Below are 24,118 nucleotides of genomic sequence, written 5' to 3'. Positions count from 1 at the left end.
CTCACACAAATCATCCAGATATACGCTGCTTTTAGTACAAAGTTCCCTCTTTGTATGCTAATATTACCACATTGGCTCATATTCGCTTTGCCTGACCTTTGGAAAGCATGTCTGCACAGACTGGCTGTGGATTTTGTTCCCCATCACTGACAATCAGTGTGGACAACAGGAACCATAACAGTCAGTGCGCATGTGGTCATGTTAGTATTGCTCCTTTCATTTCCAGGAGAGATGCAATGTGATGTAAATCAGTCGATTTGTCAGGTATTTAATTTTCCAGGATTATCCAAAGATGGTTTGGTTATTTAATCCACTAACAATCCCTCACTTAATTTTCTGTCAAATGCTCCGATGTATCGCCTCATCATAACATCACACAGAGGATGAACTCACGTCATGAACAAAAATCAGCAGATCTAACACTTGAAAAGTTAGCATCACCTTTGACACGAAAAATTGACGAGACTAGGATGCAAATATTCCTATTTCATAATACAGGTGCTGTTGAAATATGCGGGCGAATCCAGCTTTGTGGATGTTTGCTATTTCAGAGTTGTGGTGTGAATTAATTAAACTGCACTTTTAGGCACAAAGTGTCAGAGATGAGAGAGATAAATGAGCTTTTACAGCTTTACAGACTCTCCAAATAACACTTACCTTAAATGTCAGGAAGTGAGCTCTCTCTCTCTCTCTCTCTCTCTCTCTCTCTCTCTCTCTCTCTCTCTCTCTCTCTCTCTCTCTCTCTGGTAGTCACCTCTCCGTGCGCTCTGAAGAAAAGGAGGAAGCGGACAGCGTGAGAGCGCAGCGCAGCGTACGCCAGTCTACTCAGGTCCAAGACAAGACGGCAAAAGCCCAAACAAACTACCCAAAGACAAATATCAGCTGATCGCAGCGTCGCAGTTTTGAACTCCTCAACTCGGAACAGCGCACGAGAGGCGACTTTTGCACCCTCAGAAACGCTCCCAGGCACCAACAACTTGGCGTCGGTCAGTTAAAGTGCGAAGAAAGACACAGATAGTCGGAGAATGGCAGACTCGGCGGCGGCCAACAGCGACGGGGAGGACGGACCCCGCGAGCCCATGCGGGGCTTCGCGCGCCAGGGAGCCCTCCGCCAGAAGAACGTGCACGAGGTGAAGGACCACAAATTCATCGCGCGCTTCTTCAAGCAGCCCACCTTCTGCAGCCACTGCACCGACTTCATCTGGTGAGGAGCGGACCCAGGGAGGGATGGAGGGCTGCTTTAGACAGCTGAGTGATTTCAGATGGGTTGTTGCTTCTCTTGGTGTTTAAAATATGAGAAAGAAAGATAAAGATATGAGTTATGATGCATTGTTTAAAAATGAAGCTTTTAGATTAGTGGAGAGGTGGGTTATAAAGAAAGGAGGCAACTTTAGTTCAGTTTAGCTCATGGTTTAATGAATTCAATGTTTAAATGAGAACTGGAGAGAGAGAGAAATTAGAGCTATTGATATGAAAAAGACAAAATGGCTGTAGACTCCAGTGTTTGATTGTATTACATCATTAAGTTACAGGAGGGATAGAGAAAGTGGGAGGGTTGCACTGGTTGGTTGCACATCGATTTCAGCCTTATTCTTGTACTTGTTGATGCTATATGTGTGAGGTAGGGCAGAAGGGAAGACGGATAGATATGTGGGATGCGCCCATGAAAAAGAATAGCTGCGGACCATTGTTTGAAGGCATTAAGGAACTGAGAGCACATCCATGTTTCCCCAAAGCAACGGTCTTTCACATGGGTCAAACACTGACACCACCTCAGCCTTCCTCCTCTTCGTTATCTCCCTTCAGTCACCTGCGCAGACATGTCACCCTGCAGCCCACCAGGGTTTACTAGACAGTGACAGCGCCGGGGCTATTAAAAGAGTTCCCGGCTCTGTGTTGGCCTAATTTGTGCCGTTTATTATTATCTGCACTGTGCACTATTCCCAAAACGGCCATTATTTAAGTTCTGTGATGGGCTTTTTAATTTGTGAATGGCTAAATAATTTGACCTAGAAGGTTGTGTGTGTGCGTGCATGTGTGTGTGTTCATGTGACTCAAATGGGATGGTCTCACTGGTTGTAAATATTCCTAAATAGAGGAACACTGTGCACCCTTCTATCTATCTTTCGGCCTATTTGGGTCAATAAGCATAATGAAAAGAACAATGAGAGCACTAAGTGATTTCACAGCCCTAGAGATTATCTATTTGTAGCCACAATATGAAAATGAGCAGGGCCGAATGTGTGTGTATGAGTGTGCGTGTGTGTGTGTGTGTGTGTGTGTGTGTGTGTGTGTGTGGGCACCTGCAGGCATCCCAGCATACTCCATACCATTGACTGGGTGTGGTTGTCCATTTGGCCTTGGGGCAGCTGTAGGCCTGCCTCACACAACAATGTGTGTGAGTGCATCTGCGGACCCAAGCTGACCTCCATGCATGTACTGTACTTCACACGCACTAATCGAATGTCCTGGCTGCCTGCACACTTCAGCGTGTGTGTGTGTGCGTGTGTGTGTTTAATTTGTGCTCTTTTGGATGGAGAGCTTTCACGCTGCACACAAACGGCAGACAGCATTTGACCTTTTTCTCTGCACAAATGTCTTGAGGCGAAACGAGAGGGTTTCAGAACTCCTTTTTAAGTCCTTTCTTTGTGTGTGTGTGTGTGTGTGTGTGTGTGTGTGTGTGTGTGTGTGTGTGTGTGTGTGAGAGAGAGAGAGAGGCAGAGCGCTGTATGTGCGTACACACGCCTGTGCCTGCACAGTGTTCAACCTGTTTTTTTGTGTATGTTCTCTCCGCAGGGGTTTTGGCAAGCAGGGATTCCAGTGTCAAGGTAGGTGGAGTAAACACACACACACACACACACACACACACACACACACACACACACACACACACACACACACACACACACACACACACACACACACACACACACACACACACACTGCTAACTGGTGCTCCATTGCTGAATGATTGGATGTTAACTTTGTCGCTCTGACTTTCTTTCATTGTTTGCTCTGCCTCTGTTTTGTCTACTCTAATTATCTTCCTCTTTCAGTGAGTCCTCTCATACTTCATCTCCCTTTTGAGCCTCCCCTCTTTTCCTCTCTTCCTCACCTTTGTCATTTCCTTCCCCAGCCTTCTTTTTCTCCACCTCTCTTCTCCATATCTTTCCCTTCATCCTCTCCAGCAACTCATTTCATTTGTTTCCTTTCTTCTACTCCTCTGAAATGAATGAGCACTTGTTTCTGATTCCAAAGTCACAAAAACACAATCTACAGTGTCTTCTGCATTTCACTTGTTTCCACAACGACTGCAATTTTTTTTTTTTTTTTTAAAAAGAAGGGCATGCCATTGTTTATTCACTGGCATTATTTTTAAAGGGATTTAATGAACACCATTTCCAAAGCTCAAATCCTGATTCAAAACATCACTAGCTTGACAGGCCAATCAACCTCCTCAGGGTGCAATTTATTCAAAGCATTGAGGTTTAAAGCAGTCTTGCAGCTCTTTGGTATTTGATGGGAACAAAGAACATCATCATGATGCTTTTACTCCAAAAGAAATCCAGATGAAAAGAAAGAAATGATTTCCACCATATTGAAATATATGTTTGATTGTGTTCATGTTTGTTGGCTGTTAAAGGATCTCTGTGGGAAAACACATTTTTCCACCAACATGAAACAGGTTCTGTTCTGCTTCACGCACCACATTTTGATCTGTTTGGAGCATTTTGATCAAACTGAAATCAGGTCACAACCTGAAAGGTTGATTTCGAATTGGAACCAAAGGACAGCAGGTTTTCTGAGTGTGACATCAGCTGGCGTGTCATATCATACACTTGGGATGGAGAAGGCAACAGCAGTCATTAGTAGTAGGTCCATGTTTGTTTTTTGTATAAAAACAAATATCTGTAATAACAGAACAAAAGCTTGCAGGGATTCAATGCCATCTGCCATCTTGCTACTACTGTTTACTTCCGTTGTGCATTATGCAACGGCCTCCATTGATGACACATCCTTGGTTACAATGGTTCCGCTCAAAACTGGTGGGAACACGGGCTGGTTCCAGGAATCCTGAACGGAAGCGGTTCAAGAACCAGTGCAACAGAGGCAAGTCTGGAAGTGGAGGCAGGACTTTGGTGCTTGATTCACTGTAGGTGTAGATATAAGTACGTCTAGTAGGAAGATGACCAAGGATGTGGAAGGAAGTGATTCAGCATTCAGCAACAATCCCAGTCATATAGTCAATACTGTTTATTTTTAAAAATGTCAAAGGTATAATAAGACTTTTCATAGTAAGAAAAGCACAGGTGTTACTAAAAACTCTGCTCTATTCAGGCGTCCCAGTCAGCGATGATAGCGTGTCAGTGAGCCAGCATGCGCCATAGCAGAATCCTGAAAGTGAAAAAGCAGCTTCATTCATTTTATTCTTTACATCTGTGCTTCTTCTGCTGTGACATATCAAAACGTGTTCTGTGAAAAACTGAGCAAGAAACGTCCTGTCAGGGCGCTCAGAATTCTCCTCTCTGCACTAATGGAGGATGAAAGTCAGAAGTTAAAGTTAGCTCATTTTGCGTCAGTTCATCGACGGCGATGCAGTGTTCACTTCCTGCGATGACAAACGCCTTCTGAAATTGGTTGGTTTCATCTACATAAACCACTGATGAAGCTTGTAGGCGCTGTAGTTCTCGGTGCTATCTGATATGCCACACTGATGGAGAAAACTTGATCCGCTTTGCTTTTCTTCTCTCTCCTCTTCCTCCCTGTCTTTCATCCACCGTGTCCAAACTGCACAGCGGAGACAGATTCAGCATGGGTTTTGTACGAGTCACCACAGGAAATGACAAACTATTAGAGAGACATATCCAGCTGACAGAAAAGGCTGTGGTACTTTGGGCTTTTTTTTTTTTTTTTTTTTTTTCATCAATTTACTTTAAGTCTCTGTTTTTTCCACTTGTATCAGCAGCCAACTGGATGTGTTCAAGGATTTTCATGTCTCCTAGCAACAGTGAAATAGTCAGACGCAACCGTCTATATGCTGCAGGATGGAAGAGGTGCTGTTCAACACAGCAGTGGGTTAGCTGGTAATTAGCCCATGTCTATAAGTAATGGGTCAATAGTCTCCTTTAGGGGACGCATCCGCTGCACTGTGCACCCGCCGTGCCTCTGGAGAGGAAGGGGTCTGTTTGTAGGCAGGTGTGGAGGAGGGCAGCAGTAGATGGCTGGATGGATAAAGGAGGTAGAGGGAAGCTGTGCCAGCTCCAGCTGCTGCCCAAAATAACATATATATGTTTGTTTGCTGAGTGTGTGACAACAGTTTGCATTTACCACATTTCATCAGGTGTGTGTGTGCGTGCGTGCATGCGTGGATGCGTGCGTGCGTGTGTGTGTGTAAGATTTGCTCTCGACCCATTTGTCCGTCTGGGGCAGGGTATCGCTTCCCTAGAGCTCTGGGAGAAAGGGAATTCCTCTGCAAGGTCACACACACACACACACACACACACACACGCACACACAGTGTTTGGGTGTGCTTTGCCTCTTGGGTTTACATGGTGTTTGTTTGACAGTCACACAGTTCTCACAGAGCAGAGGGTGTTCGTGTGTAGGCAGCGTGATACGTTACAGTTTATGATGACATGAATTTATAGGTGAGTGAAGACGATAACGAAGACGAAGTTTGTAGTTTGTTACTATATGCATAATCCAAACACAATGTGAGAGAAATCATGTGCATGGTTGCATGTTTTTTAATGAAAGGTCAGATCATCAGTAAGACCTGGCGTGCTGTGTACACTGCTGCTTCTCTGTCTGTTGTGAGTGTATCAGCAGTCTCAGTGCTGTCTCACATGGTGTTTATGGATTGGTTGTATGCTTGTTACCTGGATCAGATCTTAGCTCCTAAAGTTATATTCCTCCAAGTTGTTGTCTCTTGTACCTGATAATGGCTCTTGACCTCTGACCCCCTCACAGGGTTTGTACAAAGCACCGTAAGTTTGGAAAATGCTTAATTTTAACTTTGTTTCCAAGGTTGAGAACATGCTTGAATTCAAATATGTTCTTTGAAAAATACTTGATTTTCATCCATACGATCACTCGTCTAAGCTGAAGAGTCTTTAACATTTGGAATGAACCGACCCAGTTATCATATTTGTTTGTCTCCTGATGTCAAAATGAGCACATATCAAATATTCATGTCAATACATACAATCAAGGTAAATATCAATAGACAGTGAAATAAACAAAGTGAAAATATACATTGGATGCTGTGGGTATGAAGGAATTCTGTAAACCTTATTGCATTTATTATAACAATTTAGATGTGCCGACAAAGGCCTCAAGAGTTTGAAAAAATGTTCGCTTTAGGTACCAAAGTGCTTGAATTTTACTGTTAAACAGTTGTACAAACCCTTCCTCCAGTTTTTGTTGTTTTAAGTGTTGGTGAGCCAAAAGGGGAAGCTTGTTTAAGCATCTCTTACACTTGTTATACTGCAACTCACTTATTATGCCATCTGCATGCCATCCCTGTAAATATATTGTAGCTGAGCCACTCTCACGCAATGTCCCATCATTATGGTTGAGGTCGTAATGATCATTGTGCCACTGTTTCCAAATGACATGCAGGCTTGACCTAAAAAAGGCCTCGATTTCATGTCCATTGCTGTCGTTGGCCTGGATTGATGTAGATTACATGCAAAGCAAATGTATGTAGGTTCAACAAAGCTAAGCTTCATTAGTAGCATTTGATATTGTGACACTTGTTCCTCTTAGTCTTCATTCTGCCTCGTCATGGGTGAAATAAGGAAGTTAGATTTGCCACTGTTAAATCAATGAGATATGTTTTTCAGTTGCCTTTTTTAACACTAAGGTTTATAGACAGACAGGTTTAGCAATGAAAAGAAAATGTTTACATACTGCAGGACATACAGGTCCCACTCCAAGCAGCATGCTGTAGAATCAGCAGGAGGAGGGTGGAGGGCTGCACCCCTAACGGCAGCCTTTAGCAGGTTTCAGAAGCAGCAGCGGCTTGTGGTGCCTAAGAAGGATGTGGTGTCGGTAGTTTTGTCATCAGTGTTTCAGACCTGATCTGATGTTCTTTAGATCTTCTGACAGTCCGCTGATGTGATGCAGAAAACTTATATTTCTTGTCTGAACTAACGTGAGTGTTGAATTGCCTTATTTGACTTGAGCCATTATTTAAATTTCCAATCAGTATCTGCTGTTCAGAGAACACGGTCTATGGTTAACAGTTTAAAAATAAATTCAGAGCTGAACTCAGGACAAAGCTACAGAAGACTGTAGGAGGTGAGTTTAAGAACATTATCTGTCCATCCGCTCCACACCTTTTATTTTGGTGGGAAAAGTGACTGAATGCTGCACAAGAAGAATAAAAAGAAAGCCAAAGCCAGCTGTTGGAATGGGGCTTTGAGTCGGTGTGGCTGGCTGGATTTTGCACGTTGTGTAACTCGCACAGCGTTGCTGGTCGGAGCAGCTCGCTGCTTCAGTGTTGTTGAAGCTGTAAACAGTAAACTGTAATGCCTCACTGGGTTTCTGCTGTTTAGTTTTCCATACACTAGAAAGAGTGTAGGACTCAAAGGGCGGTGGCAGCTCGTGTTATGTAATGTGGTGTTTTGTGTGAGTTTTGATTATATGTAATACTTCTTTGCGGCAATTTGCGTGCGCACGTGCTTCATGTTCCTTTTACTGAGCTGGTCAGCGCTTATTTCCTTAATGGCTGTTTGTGCAGGACTGCGTGTGTTCTGATGTTTCCACGTGATTGGTTTTGTGCACGCGCTCCTAAATGAGTGTGCTAATGATGAGTTGGGTTTCAGTGTGTAACGGGCTGTCAAGTGTTCTCCACTGTCTCCACACAGACTTAATGGACAAATTATCCCTTTAGAGAGCTTGAGAGGCATGGAGGGGGGACTGAGTGGCAGGAAGTGAGAGATACAGGGCAAATAGCGGAAGAAGGAAGGAAAGAGAATCAGATGGATAACAAATCGAGATATACGAAAAGAAGGATGGTGAGGGCGAGAGAGTCTAAGGAAAGAAAAAGTGGGGGTGGAATTCATAGAGGGAAGAGACAAAAGGGGGAGAAAGTGAGTGGGAAGGGTGTAGGAAGGAGAGGAGGATTACATGTGATTTCCTTGAAAGTTCCAGTGAAAGTAGCTCATAGCAAGCGTAAGGAAAAACAGAAGGATGAAAGACGTGATACACGTCCTTCGAGAGCAATGACAGAGAGTGCTGTTCTCTCTGTGGTCTTGCAGTGTAGCATGATGTGAAGTCTAACATATTGTACTGAGAACATATGATACAGTTCATAGAGGGAAGAGACGGCTGGGTTTCAAAAAAGCGGAATTGATGAAGGGAGAGGCTGAGGAAGGCTAAAGTTCTCCATAATGTATTCATTCCACCATTCAATTCAGCACCCTAATTATAATCCTTTTATTGGTCTTGTTGTGCCTGCTGCTGTGCTGTTGCTGCTGTCAGCATCAAGGCAAAACCTGGTACGACTGAAAAGAATTCAATCATGTACTTAATCAAGAGGACTGCACAAAACGGCTCCTGCAGGCAGAGGACCACTATATATATTCTAAAAAAAATATATAGGATACATTAAACAAGGCAGATGGTGGGAAATGAATGAGATAGGTGTGCTGGAATGACACTCGAGCAGAGAGGTGGTGGGTGCGAAAATGGACATGGAAGAAGAGGTAGAAAAGAGGTGAGAGAGAGAGAGAGAGAGAGAGAGAGAGAGAGAGAGAGAGAGAGAGAGAGAGAGAGAGAGAGAGAGAGAGAGAGAGAGAGAGAGAAGAAGAGGCAGAGATAAAATGGTGTAGGCACGGGGTGTAGATTGCACCTAAAACAAGCCCATGAAGGTGTTGTTTGCTGCAGCTATTAGCACTCTTCAAAAAGAAAATGTATGTATTTATAAAGAGCACTAGTCAAGAGCTCTATTCAAGCTTCCCTTTGAGTGATGCCGTCTTTTGTGTTCCGTTAATCGGATGTCTCTCGCTTTCACCAGCAACCAGCAAGCAGCTTTTGGGCACCATGCCCACAGTTCCTCTGGATTCACATCATATGTTTTCCGCCTTTTCATGAGCCTATTCAGGTTCAAATGAGTTAGTGAACATTTGCAAACATCTGTGTCTGTTGGCGGTGCCGAACGCAGCTCAGGTGCTTTTGCAACTTCAACCCGTGTGGGCGGAAGGTCTCCGGATCCAAAGCCCGCCTCCTACTCACATACATGCACATGTGCATGCACGCACGCACACGGATCACACAAGTGCATGCACGGACACAAAACGGGCACTCATGCATGAACACATGAAACGCAGAGAAACAGAGTCAGAGCTGATGCTGAGGTGTATCACTGAGCTCCTGAAGCAAAGGGAAATGGATAAAAACATATCTGACTCTGTCATCCAGTCTTTTGTTTTTCCACCTCCTTTGAGCTCTTTGTTTGCCCGATTTCTTTTGACCCGCCGCTCTCTCCTTTCTATCTCACTCCCTCTGTCTTTTCAGTTTCTCTCTCTCTTCCTCACCTTCTCCCCCTGTCCATCTCTTTGTTCTCACCCCTCTCTCTCCAGCTCGCTTTCCCTTGTCTTATTCATCGTTCTGTCTTTCTCAGCACTTCTCCATCTGTTTTTCTCCCTCCTTGTTTAGCCTCACCTCCTTCCACCATTCCTCCAGCTCCCCACTTTCCCCTCCACCTCGCTCTCCATCTCCCCCCTTTCTCTCTAGTGGCTGTGTGTTGGAAGCTGTGGGCTTTGATGCTTTTATAAATAGCCCAAGTGTTCCACTGAGAGTACCACCAAATGGGATGGATGGATAGATAGATGGATGGATGGGGGAGTGGAGAGGGGGGTGGAAGAGGAGGGAGGGCTGACTGTGTAGGTGTGAAGGGAGGACGGTGAAAAGCGCCAGAAAAAAGCAAAGGATTAAAAAGCGACAGAGGCAGACAGAGGTGTTTATGGAGATAACAGAAAGCATTGATCGGATGATAAAGATATGGAACTGTGGGGTTCTCAATCCTGCAGCCCTCAGAACTGCCTGCAGTTTAAGAGGCACAAGGTTTAAACACTGTACTTTCTTTTCTTTCTCTTGCCATATGAAATACATGCTAATGCATCAGAGATCCATTAATTGAAACACTGTGAGAATGTTGGAAAATTGTATTGGATCTTATCTTGCTGTTTCAGTTCACCGTGAAAAAAAAAACAAAAAACAAAACTTTTTAAAGGAGGTTTCAATTTTGCTTGAAGTCCATAATGACACTTTGCACTTGAACTGAACTCCAAACTCTCCTAATTTGCTGTGTTTTACTGTTGTCTTAATTGTAACCTATGTTGATTGTGGTGAAGCCAAAGCCCATTTTCCACATTATGGTCAATAAAGTTTCTAACCTTCTAACCGTAATTAGTCATCTCCATCTCTCATACTTATAGCATCAGAGTTTCTGTGAGTTTGGTTGGTGCCTGTCAGTAATCTGGACAACAGTAGTCGTCTTGTGGTAAAAACTGTAATTCCGTTAAGTCAGACATCTGTTATCATCTGTATAAGACGCTTGCAAACATTTTGCAAAACCCGCGGTGAACACCTTTCCTTAGACCATCTATTTCTGCTGCATAAATTATTTCATGAGAGTCATGTTTTGAACACCACAAAAACTCCTCTGCGGACCAGTTTATTTGAAGCTAGTTACTGAAGCATATTCTGCAAGTGATAGACTGAGCTGTGCATTTTGCATCCGCCACATCAGGCATGCTTGTTAATGAGGAGAACACATCAGAGGTGTGAAGTAGGGGGACTGTTTTTTGTAGATGTGAGTGTGAGAACCTGAGTTGTGCAGAGTTTTATTTGCATGGCATTTTTTTTTAAATTGACAGTTTTTCTTGTCACATGGTCTCACTGCAATTTATAGGCTCGTCCACCTTTACAAACTCTGTTAGTTAAAGAGGTCTGCGGCCATGCGAGCAGCTCTGTGTGGCTGTGCTGATGCACAATAGTGCTTTGAGCTAATTGTTAACGTCAGCATGCTAACATGCTCACAGTGACCTTGCTAACATGCTGATGTTTAGCAAGTCTAATTTTTACCATGTTCATCATCTTAATTTAGCATGTTAGCATGCCGAGTAGTGCAACTGAGGCTGATGGGAACGTCATTTGTGCAATTATTTGGTCGTAAAACAAACTGAAAGTTTGACCCGATGGTGTCTCAAGAGGAAAGGTCAGAGGATGAATAAAGTGATTACATATCATCCTGAGGGGAGCGTGAATGTTGGTACAAAATTGGACATCCATCCAATAGTTGTTGAGACTTTATAGTCAAAACCACAACTGTCAAGCTTGTGGTTGAGATCACCGAAGTCAGCACGATTCATCATCTGGGGACCATTAATGAACAAAGCCTCATGATATTTCTGCCAAAGCCATGGCTAAAAATACCAGTATCACTATTGGCTTTCAAAACCTGCGACATCAAATCCTCATTGTAACAGCACAACCTTTTTTCATGCAGTTGATGCATTATGTGAGTTCTTTAAGTCTGTCTCCTCAGCCCTGACCTCATCCAAACAGTATGTCAAGGACATTATTTTCAGCTTTTTCAAGAGTCTGTATTATATAACAGCATTGTGCTGTCTTTCATGCCTCTGTAGCGTGTATAATAACTCTGATATTGAGCCTCAGTCGGCTTATTGATAGGGCCAAAAATATTGCAGCATTATAGTGTATTGATTTTTCCTACACTCCCCTGGTGCTTTTCAGACACAACAAACTTGCATCCTAAACAGCTCGTGCTCATGGCACACAACAACATAATATGATTCATATGTTTTAGGTGGGAAGGCTCACTCTGATCATTACTAGTGTAGGAGACGCTGCTGTGTAGGTTTTATTGAATTGAGTTTTGAGTGTTATTGTGCTGCTGCACTCAGATTAGAGCGGTAGTGGATTGTGTACAGTGGAAGTGTAAATGTGATGCAAGACATGCCACAATATGGACGAGTTCAAGTAGTGGTTATTGGTTAAACTTAAGGTCAAAGCAATTAGAATTCATTCAGGCAATATTGTGCAGTGTTAATTTAATCGCAGTTGAAAATGCAATAAACTTATTAACTAATACAGTAGGCAGGGCGGTAATGCACAAATATTAAGGAATGTGGCTGCAGCATTAAACAGCTTTTTGTTTAAATCGTTAACTGAACATGCATGTGCTCTCCTGTCGCTGTTTACAGTGATAGTAATAGTTTTTCTGACAGTCATTCTACAGTAACACCCAGTGTGTTTCCTCCCATGACTGCTTCCTCTTCTCAGTTTAATGTGGAGGGTGTTAAAGAGCTGTCGTGTGTGCATCTATCAGTGCGTGAGCATGTTTGAGAGTGGGTCTAATGTGAGAGACTGTGCATATGTGTGTGTGCCTTGTTCAGCATACTTATATGGAGAAGTGAGCGAGAGAGTGAAGCAGTCAATGATAAAACAGAAGTTCTCACCGTTTCTGTTTATCAGCCATCAGCGGTGGCTATCTGATGCATCTGTGTGTGTGTGTGTGTGTGTGTGTGTGTGTGTGTGTGTGTGACAAAGTCTAATTTTGTCAGCGAGGGCCAACTCCTTTTGCTCTGATCTACTTTCACACATCTGAAGACTGATCACTGAGAGTGTGTTTGTTTGTGTGTGTGTGTGTGTGTGTGTGTGTGTGTGCGTGCTTGTCCTCACTTTCAGTTACAGATTGACACAGTATCTCCTTCAGGGCTTGGTTGTCCTTGCTGCTGACATTTGCGGCAATTGTACACCCGTTGCCACGGTGACACCTTGGAGACATATCGGGACGGATCAGACAGCCAATGTGGGTCAAGCTTGTTTGACATCACAGCCTGTGCGCGCACATACACACACACACAAACCAAAAAAAGAGTGGACACCAGCTCTAGCAGCTGTAAATCTTTCTTCCTCAGATTGACAAAGTAAGAAATGTCACATCTTGTTCAATCAAATCTGATAATCCTGAAACAAGACTAACATCCATTTACACCTGGTAGTAAAATGCAATCTGTATCCGGATACATTATCCGAATCCAGGAAAACGCATGCTAATACAAGTTGTAAACCTGCCTGACCACATCTGAGGGTACTCTGGCTTGCATTTTGTTTGAATCTTGGGTAGGTGTGAACCCAGTTTGTACAACACTGTCATACAATCCATGCTGCGACTGTGCACCGTGCTGGGAGGGGAATCTGCGAATATCTTACCAATAGGAAAGACAAGCTAGCAGCGCTGATTCTGCACCAGAAGAAATCCAAGGAGTGTAGCGCTATGCTGTTTATAGAGACATGGCTAACTGTGCTAACTCCGGACATGAACGCTGTGTTGGACTTTTTGCAGATGATGCGGGCAGACAGGACAGAGGAGAGTGGTAAGAGGAAGAGCACTGGCAGTATTTGTTAATGATATATATTGTAAATGTGGGCACATCACGATTAAATAGCAACCCTGCAGTAAGGATATTGAGCTGTTATCTGTTAGCATGAGGCCATATTACCGACAGAGGTGTTATCTTGCATGTTATAGCTGTCTATATTGCCCCTCTGCAAACGATGACACGTGTGATGACATCCACTCCATTACAAGCAGGCTGCAGACACAACACCCGCATGCCCTCCTCCTTATTTCTGGTGATTTTAATCACACTCTCCATCCTCCACTCTGCCCACATTCACTCAATATGTTACATGCTACACCAGAGACAATAAAATGCTGAATTTATTTTATCCCAACACCAAGGAGGCATATAACTCATCACCTCTCCCTCCCCTGGGAAGGTCTGATCACAGCCTCCTGCCTGTGTACAAACCTGACAGCCAGCTGTAACTCGCATGGTGAAAAGATGGACCAACAGGGCTGACGAGGCTTTGAAGGACCATTTTCATACAACTGTGTGGGAAGTACTTTGTGATGCTCATGGGGAGCACTGCGTAACAGACTATATCAACCACCAGGACTGTGAGGTGTTAAACATGACAACAAACCCCTGATTACGCCTGACATAGACTCTCCTCAAGGAAAGAAAAAAAAAACAAACAATACTTCGGCCAGGAAATAAGGCGGAGCTCAAGAATGCACAGGTGAGGAGGAGAGTCAGGGAGAATAGGTACAGCAGGAAGATGGAGGATCAGTTGGAGCAGAAAGAACAGCCTCGGTGGAGTCTGCAGAGGCCTAAAAACCATCTCCGGCTACAAAGAACCCAACACCCAGTCTGCGGGGGACCTAAATTGGGTGAATGATCTGGATTTTTTCTTCAGTAGATTTGATCAGTCATCTGCCCCTCCTGCTGTCCAGTCCTTCCTGCAGCAACTCCCATCATCTGCACCCACAACATTCAGCTGACAGCCACCCTGTACATCCACTGCATCTGCTGTCCTTGTGTCACAGCTGTGGAAAACATCCTGCGTGGTACCAGTGCCGAAGACGCCGCACCCCAAGGACCTCAACAGACGTCACACCTAATGAAGACCGTGGAGAGACTGATCCTTGTCCATCTTGGACCGGGGTGGATGACACTGTCATCTGCTTCCTACATAGATGCTTCTGATGAATGCCTGTACCACATACCATGGAAATTTGTGTGGAGCGGTTGATGAGACATTTCACAAAAAAACCCAAATGTGAGCTTCGATGATGGTGCCACCAACCCACTGACAGACTGCCATCCCAGGAGACACTCCACTTGCATGACTAAAAAGCAAAGATCTTGAAAGTTAAGACTGATTTCTGTGCCATCAACAAATGCTTTAAAATATTCCTTAAATCTGCTGTTGGAAAATTTGAAGGAAACCAGGAAGAACACACTCAATTATGTAGTTGTTTATTACAATCTCGGCTTATAGGATCTCACCCCCTTTTTCTGACAAGTGACCTGTTGCAGTTGTATAGATATTGACTGTCCTCTCTCTCCATGGTTTCTTCAAACCTTGAGGGCGACCTCTCTCTGACTAACCAACTAGTTTCAGTTACCTAAACTTAGCCATACCCTAATCCAAGGCTCATTTAGGAACAGTCATATGAATAATTTTGAAGGCACTCACAACAGACCTATTTAGTCATTTAGATAATCAGCAGATGTCTCCTGATAATAGTTTAGCCTACCTCTGTTTGTCAGGAAGAGGTAACAACTTTTTAGTGTTCCAAAGATCGAGGTCATACAAAATGTCAGCTCAATAAACTAATGTTTTGTTGGCTGTTTGCATAGTCGTACCACATGAATAGGTGCTAACTCACTGTGACTCTGTGTCAGTCCCAGAGAGGAACATCGTCTGTACTTATCTCTGTCAATAGCTGCCTCACTACAGCACAGAGGGGAAATGGTTCATTGTGCCTCTGGCTGCTGTATTGGTTGCTGCCACCAGCCACTCCAACCGGTGACCAGGCATCGTTAAAGCCTCTGTGGGCAGGATGTGAAATTCTGACTTGGTGACTCCTGGTGGTTGGATTAGTGGCAGCATCACAGAAGCGGTGCTGTTTTGTTGCTTAAAGTAACGTTATTGTTTTTTGTCTTCTCTTAATTTACTATGTCGGTTGTATCAACACTGCGGCCCCACCAAGACAAATCCCTGCTCTTTTAATGCACTCCTCAAATAAAGTACTTCTGGATACAATTCATGGTCTGCTAGGTAAGCCATGTTCGGTCCTGAAATGTAGCTAATGTCAAGCAATAAACAGTCTGTGTTAATGATGATGAACATCAACAATGCTTTGAAGATTTGATTGTGTTGCGTGACTCAGTGCAGATGTAGATGCAGATACAGAAACTTTTGTAACAGTGGTTGTGTCGGACGGATGCTGCGCCGTCATCTTTTATCTTGTGATACCGTTCACGCTCCATGCAACAGCAGAGAGATAACAGAGAGACCAGAAAAAAGTAAATTAAAAAGAAGGTAAATGTGTATGTTCAGCCGGGTTTATGTAAATCTGCTGCAGTCTCAGAGAAGAAGCCAAAGGTGTGTTTCTAACCCTGTTCCACCCACAGTGCTCTCACGGCAGTGACATTGCATGCCCCCTCTGTTTGTCCTTTCTTTAATTATTCACTTCCCCACCACTTGTCTCCTACATGGTCACTGTCACAGGCCCTTTGCACCACTGTTCATTGTTTAGCATGTAGGTGATCTACAAATTGAACTTGATCAGTTGCAATTTGACTTGATGAAGAGATGAGCTAAATGTCTAAAACGTGAGTCATGGCATGTAGGTGGCGTGGCCCACCTGGATTACTAACTGCTGGGGGAGAGATGCTGCTGTTGTGGGTTTGTAAATGTACTCTGATATAATTACTATTATGTTTCTTGATGGACAAAGTTTCACAGACTGACAATACTGTTGTTTGATCTATAAAGTTTGGAGTAAATGCGTTCTACATGGTTGTGGGGGTGCTCCGTCTGTAGTGATCTGTTGTTGCATAAGCACATAAAGCATGCATGTAGCCAATCTGTGATCTGGACTGCATGTTGGTACTTGTCACTCTGATCATGAGTGTGTCACTACTCTGTAGAGTATATAGGCAACAATAGTGAATAGAATTAAGTGTAGATTAGGGAATATCATAGATGAAATTTACCGAAGTGTGGGACTGAGAGAAAAAGGTGCAATTACATATGAATGTGCTGCTTCAGCACCGTGGATTTATTAACACACAGCACAGTGACTACTGATTTTTCAGAGCCATGGTCGGAGGTATAGATTATGACCTGTGCAAATATCAGTCAAACAGCATTTTTCTATTAGTGGCAACACTGTCGCCTCACAGCTAGAAGGTCCTGGGTGTGATTCCCGCTGTGGGCGCTGGGGGCGTGTCCTCCACCATGCCTTCAGTGCCTGCTGCCCTTTAAGAGGCCTTTCTGTGTGGAGTTTGCATGTTCTCCCCGTGTTCACCTGGGGTATCCTCCATATAAAACCCCCACTAAAAACATGCAAGAAGATCACCACCTGACCAATGGTGACAAGACGGAACTGGGTCCCAGGGCGCTGCTGTTGGCTGCCACGGAGGAAGGACTTCCTGGATGGGTTAAGTGCGGAAGAAGTAATTTCACCATGGCATGTGCGTGTTGTGTTGTGTTGTGTTGTGTTGTGTTGTGTTGTGTTGTGTTGTGTGTGATTAATAAAGTGAATCTTAATCTTAAACACTATAATACATGTCCAAATGCTGCTAATGTGCAGAGCCAGAATAGTCAGGTCTTTGAATTTTCACAAATATCCCGTTTATGGTGATTTAGTGGTACATTTCTGATATGTTTAAGCTACAAGCAGTCAAAAAAAGAAAGATTTCTAAACGTGTGTTTCCTGACGTATCACAGTAGTTCTGTTCAGTTCACAGCATTAAGGCCTCGCTCCAAGTTTGGGCTTTCAATCTGTGGCGTGTCGCTGTGGTATGTGTCTGTCTGCACATCTCATATCAATGGCAAAATCTAAATAGGGGTAAAGGCAGTTTTCAGAGTTGCTCCATTTCTGTATGCGTGTGTCTAAGTTGTGTGTGCTGTGTGATGGAGACCAGCTAACTATGTCACCGTTGCTCCTGAGATACTTTAACCCGTTCATCTATGGATGGTAACCTAGCAACAGGGACATGAGCTGACAGAAGTGCACTGATCCCAGACCTCTTTTTCCATCTCTCCCTCCATCTCTATGTGTCTTTCTTTATTTGACTTTCTGCTTTTGTGTCACTCTCCCTTCCCATCTCTTGCTCTCGCTCTCTCATCGGCCGTCCGTCCCTTCCTCCTCTCCTCCTCTCTCTCCAGCTCCAGCTGTGTGTCTGTCACGCTCACCCCTCATTAGTTTCCTCTCATTCTCTGCTGTCCATCTCGTTGTCACTTTATGAGCGGAATATTGTTGAGTTTGAGACTTAATGCGCTACAGCTAGCTGTATTGTTGAAATATCACCCACCCACATTATCTTCATCATCATTATCTTTTGTTTCTTTTTTGTAGATGAACCTCATAACCATAATGGTTTTTCCTGTCACGTTGTTAAAACCAATTAGAAATATGAGACGGACAGGGGACAGACAGAACAAAAGTCAAAATAGGTTTTTTGGTCTATATATTTATGTGTGTATGCATATAAATGGTTTGTGTATGTTTGTGTGTCTGCACATGTAATGAGGATAACAAGCAGCCAAGCAGCACTGGTCTGTTGCCAAGCACGTGCGAGTTGTTGTAGACTGTGCCCTGCCTTGCCCACAAAAGCGCACACACACGCATACACACAATATAGACACACCACTGTAACTGTAGCACCATAACAGTGGATGAAAATAATGCGACTGCTGTTGTTTTAGTTGGAGGTAATTATTGTGCTTTGTGTTGTTTTTTGGCTTTCTGTTCCAGCAACACTGATAACGACTCCAGCTCCGCACAATGCGGGGTGTCCTGCTTTGTGTAACTTCATTAAAAGCTATTAAGGGTGGAGGACAACATGGTAAATTTCTTCTTTCCACATTCTTCACCATGGGCGGGAATAAAACATGACGACACAGACTTTGGAATTAGTATCTGGCGTCATTACTTGACAGCTTTCACAGTGTTTCCACGCACTAATGCAATATAACACTGAATAGCACCAGAAATTGCAGAGGAGCTTTTACATTTTGTGTAACTTTCCATTAGATTATTTTATGAGCATTCTCATTACACAGCAGTTTATTGAAAATTGCCTCTATGCAGGAAAAGACAATGGGCGGCAGCGGCAGATGGAAGCAGGTAGTCCAGTAATTGCTCCTCTTGTTCATATGTTTTAGTGTCCTTATCAAAGCATTGAACCGGCTGGTTAGGTTAGTGTCTTGTATGGTAGCTCAGTGCCATTGGTGTGTGTGTGAATGAGTGAATGGGAGAGAAATTGTAAAGCACTTTGGATAAAAGCTCAATATAGTCTATTTGCAGACCTTAATGCATCACTTACAATGTGCCTCAGAATTTTGCAGAAAAACCACACGTTCTGTTAGATGAGCGAATATTATTATTCTTATTATATTGTCGGTGATTGTAGCACAAAACCACAGTAGACTGTTGACCACTGGCGTTTCAGAGTTGAGGGCAGGTCTTTCATATTTTGTTTGCCATTTAAACAGCCCCATCCAGTGCAACAACACTACAGGCCGCAGCCTCAGAAACGACCCTAGGCTTGAATGCACACCTCTCTGCCATACAAAACCTTGAATTCCTATGTTTCACAAACACTGTTCATTGCAAGGTTATTGTACGGGCTCGCATTTGAGCGTCCTTGATATTGTGTCCATTCTGAGCATCTTTGCAGGTGTAAGTCACATTATCAAATCCCTGTGCCAGCATTTATTTTTTTCATTTCCATGTACTGCATGTTAGCATCCTTACAACCTGTATTTAGTTCATTATTTGGTATTCCAAACCCGTTAGTCTCATCAGCTCTCTTGTTAATATCAGCAGCTCTTCACTCTCACCCCTCTGTCCTCTCTCTCCCACTCTCGCTCTCTCATCCTCTTCATACCACACCGCTCTCTTTATGAGTAAATCAGCAGATGAGATGAAACTGCATGCAGAGGATGATGACAATGCTCTTCAGCATACAGGGAACAGTCGTATATATCTAATTTATGCACTCAAGCATTCTATTTTCTCGAACTTATTCTTTCCTACCCTCAGTTATTTTTCTTTGCCGTCTGGACCAAAACAGCAGGTATTGTTTGCGTGGGAGTTAAGAGAGAGAGAGTGAAGTGGCAGTGAAAAGTGGAGGGAGTGAGGGAGGAGGGCAGGAGAAAAGTTGATGTACAGTACAGGAGATTACAGGGTTTTGTGTGTGTCTGTGTGTGGCTGTGTGTTTTGGCTGGACGTGTTCAGAAGTTGCTGCTCAGGTCAGATTGTGGAGGTAGATGTACTTCTGCTGTGAGAGGAAACTAAGTGCCCTCCACACACAGAGAAAGTGAAGAGACAGCTGTTGTTGGTGCAAAGATTAACAATGTAAATGTCATTATTTTTTACAGTTAGTGCTGCTTTCCAGCCTCCTTCCTTCTGCCTCTTCTAAATTATTATCTCTCCTTACAAATAGGACTGAAAATTGAACCATGGATATTGTTTTTGGTGCAGACCGAAATGCATCTGAGAATTGAATATTGTCAAGAACCAAAAGCTGGCATCGGAAACAGTTAGTCCATCGACAGAAGATCAGCAGCACTTTTGATAATAGATTAACTTCTTTTTAATTATCAATCCAAAAACATTTGCTGTTATGTCATTGAATTGGATATCTTTGGGTTTTAGATTGTTGGCTGGATAAAAGAAGTGATGTTAAGGCATCAGCTCAAGCTCTGGGAAGTTGTGGCAGCCATTTTTTTTTTCTTCTTCATGACATTTATAGACAGCAAGATTTTTTTTTTGCCCAAAACTTTGATTCATGGGCAAATAGCTTAAAACTAATCATCATCAGCCTCAGCTTTGTTTGAATTTGCAAATGTTAGCATGCTAACACACCTAACCAACGGAGTGAACATGGTCAACACTATACCTGCTATACATCAGCATGTTAGCATTGTCAGTGCGACCAGGTTAGCATGCTGATGTTAGCATTAGCTCAAAAGCATCACTAAGGCTAAGAACAGTCTCATGGAGCTGCTAGCATTGCTGTTAACTCTTATTCCCTTTTTGTCGTTTTATGACGTTTTATAAAGCAAACCATTCATTGTTGATAATTTAGCAAATTTAGCCAATTTTGCACATATTTTCATGTACAGCTGCTCATGTCAAGACTAGATTCGACCATTAAATAAATATCTAAGTTTGTAAAGATCCATGTTTTTATTTCTCAATGTAACATATATTTTCTCTGCTCATCTGCAGTCTGCACATACCGGTCTGCAAGTTTGCAACTTTATGAGCGTGAATCAAGGCAATGCTGACAAAAAGCATGAGCACCATGAAATCAAGCATGAGAGACAGAACGAGAATACGGCGGAGACAGAAGGTGATAAAGAGAGAGGGGGAATGGAATTAAAAGTGACAGAATAAGAGACAGATGAATGAATCAGACGGGGAGAGTGGGATGGAAGGAAGAAGTCAAAGGGACAACCAGAGGGACTCTGATGGACAGAGATGGAGAGAAGGAGTGAATGAAAGACGGCGAGAGGGATGCAGTGAATGGGAGACAGAGAGAGAGAGATGGAGTGAATGAGAGAGAGGATAAGGGTGGAGGTGGAAGCTGGACCACATAAAATCGTCTTGTGCCAGAATTCTTTCACAGCGCTGGCACAGAGCTGAAACTGAAATCGAACGGAGCGTGAAGGCAGCCAGACTGTAGTGTCTCCTGTTTTTTTTTTTCCTAATTGAATGTAAGATAGTACACTATTGAAAGGGATAACACACTGTACTAACCAATGTTCACAGGTGGCACAGACAAGCAAGGCTGTTTAACGTTATTAGAAGGTCACCAGAAGCTCAGCTATTAGGCCAGTGAGTCAGGACACCGTTTCACAATTTTAACCAGTGTGTAAACAATATGTAACACATCTGTCAGTTTAGTGATCACTTACATGGATCACATTTATAATGACCATGCTGTGTTAAGTAATGCACTTGAGTGATTATGCGTATGACAGTTGAGATGCGACTCAATAAGGAAGACAGGTTCCTTTATGTCATTTATGAAACGTTTGGCTAATGATACAAAACTAAAGTAATAAAAAATGTCAGTGGTGGCCTATCAAGAACAAGAGGAATACATGGTGACATTCTGCATGTGTGCTGTCAGTGGCAGCTAGTTGCCTGCTAAAAATGTCTTAACAGAGTGGCCTGAGAGGAGTGCAACGAAATGACCAAGTGTCTCTCTGCTTTGCTCCGGGCAATTCTGAAATTAAAAACACAGCAAGGCCACTTAAAGAACAGATGGACCCTGCTCTCAGTCACAAAAATAAATTATAAAAAAGCCCGCATGAATAGGAGGATGAATAGACTTTCAGTGCTGAACCTCAACCTGCGCAAGAATTCGGCGTGGCAGATCTTTTGAAAGCCTTGACATCAAAGAGTTGCATTTGAAAAGGCTCCTGCTGTGAACGTGTAATTGATTGTTTTGTTTTGTTTACACTGGTTGTTACGATCAACACTAACTGGAGGTCAGAGTTTGCCTGCCAAGCGAAATCCTCCGTGTTTTTCCTGTGAAGAGACGCACGGCAACAGCATGAAAAATTAGAGATGTAGAGCTGGAGGAGGAGAAGAGAGAAGAAGAAAGAAGAAGAGAGGATGGATTGATGGAAGGGAGAGAGAGAAAGAGGAGGAGTGATATGGGTGTGCTGACTCACTCTGACCCTTCTCCCTGCTTCACCAGCAGCATCGTGGGTATTTATACATTGGCGTAGGCTGTTCAGCCCCCTTATATAAGCCCTTACAACACACACACACACACACACACACACACACACACACACACACACACACACACACACACACACCTAAACACACACACACACACACACACAAGGGGAGGTGCCCAAGGTGAATGGCGTGTTTTGTTCAGATTATTGACTTTCTTCCTCTTGCTTTCTCTTCGTTGCTCCTCTCCTTGCCGTCTTCCTCCTGTTGCATCAGCTTCTTCTTTGAGTCTTTCACCCCCACTCACCAGGATGTTTCCTCTTCTCGGAGACCGTAGGAAGAGCGAGATACAGAAACAGGAGCAGTAGTCTGGCTCGCACAGACCTCTCTCCACGCTGTTTAAACACCGTGCCAGGTCTGCCAGGCCGTGGCCACGGAGAAGATCTGATTTGCAGTTTTGCAGTCAAGTCAGTGAACCCAGTCAGTCAATAAATATAGCAGTCAATGCGAAAATCAAACCGCCATCAATTGTCTCAATTAGCAAGCAAGGTTTTATCAAGGCGGTCAGGAAGTAACCAGGCTTTCACATCATACCCACGATGTGCAGTCGTGTGCAGAGCCGCTCTCTCTCTGATTTTCCAGCATACTGTGTCATTATGTAGAAACCAAATGAGAAGCTGGAAGAGCCTCCCACGCCATTTACATCCCTCTTGGCAACATTATGGCTCCTCCGTAAATTATGGAAACATTGGACGAAGTGGATAAGACTCAGATTTTTTGTGTCATATTGTTAAAGCCATTCCAGATAAAGATATTACATTAATCATACTGAAACGAGGCAGAAGCAGACTTCTCACAATCAGCGTGTTTGCATCCACTTGTTTTTAATGCACATTTGCAATTTTTAGAGAACTGGGGAAAAAAGGTCGGTGAATCGACATAAATGAAATGCAACAAGGTGCAGTGGAAACAGACGAAACGTCCCCTGGGGAGGTGAATGAACAGCAGCAGATCTGTGAGGAGCGATAAGAGGAGTGTAACCTTCCTCAAATTAATGCATGAAACAAGCAGAAATGCAGTTTCCATCTCCTTTTCCACGTAATTTCCCAAAAGCACGTTTAATTCCATCATCTTGTCGCATCCTCTTCTTCTGCAGCAGTTTCATTGCATCCTTCTGGAGGATTAGCGCCCCCAGCTGTTTATCTCGATGTGCTCAACCCCGGACAAAATTTAATAACAAACGCTGTGTGGCTTGCAGTGATGTGTGCAGTTGTGTGTGACGGTCGTAGAGAGATGCCATGTGAGAAATATAGATCCAGTCAGAGTGTGGTCAGATGTGATAGATCACAGATTACAGATAAATGTAACCTTGGCCTAACTTAATCATACTTCAAATAGACCGTCCGTCAATCGCTCTGTGTTCAATCACTGATCACTTAGATTGGTATTCAACCACGCAGGGAACACTGTGTGTCTGTGTTTGTGTCAGTGATAGGTGATGTACTACTACATGTATAGATTAATGAACATGACTAATGTAACATTGAACCTGGACGCAGCATCTGACAGTATCTAAATCTGGGACATCACTGTACAGCGTGTCACTGTGTCTCACACACACACACACATACACACACTCATTGGCAGAGCATTAGAGGAAATGGCTATGTACAACATTAGTGTTCTGCCAAGAGATCATAAACAGAATATACTGGAACAGCGAGGAGAGGACGGGAAATGGAGATGTTAGAAAATAACAGAAAGACAGGGAGATAAGTGGGAGAACGGGAAACGAGAGGG

The 24,118-nt window shown here is 43.4% G+C and overlaps 1 protein-coding gene across 2 annotated transcripts in view; it reads left to right on the top strand.

The window, feature by feature from the left end:
* The first annotated feature begins 780 nt into the window (after positions 1–780).
* prkcbb (protein kinase C, beta b) overlaps positions 781–24,118 on the top strand; it is a 98,898-nt gene continuing 75,560 nt past the window's right edge. For both annotated transcript variants that reach the window (XM_070980928.1, XM_070980927.1), the window contains exons 1-2: positions 781–1,204; positions 2,797–2,828. In XM_070980928.1, the coding sequence (XP_070837029.1) occupies positions 1,026–1,204; positions 2,797–2,828 (211 nt within the window). In that variant the 5' untranslated portion in view covers positions 781–1,025. The remainder of the gene's footprint in view (positions 1,205–2,796; positions 2,829–24,118) is intronic.

The sequence above is a fragment of the Chaetodon trifascialis genome, chromosome 15 (genome assembly GCF_039877785.1).
Source record: "Chaetodon trifascialis isolate fChaTrf1 chromosome 15, fChaTrf1.hap1, whole genome shotgun sequence".
NCBI classification, from domain to species: Eukaryota; Metazoa; Chordata; class Actinopteri; order Chaetodontiformes; family Chaetodontidae; genus Chaetodon; species Chaetodon trifascialis.
Note: the sequence above shows the minus strand (reverse complement) of the source record. Positions and strands in the feature narration are given on the sequence as shown.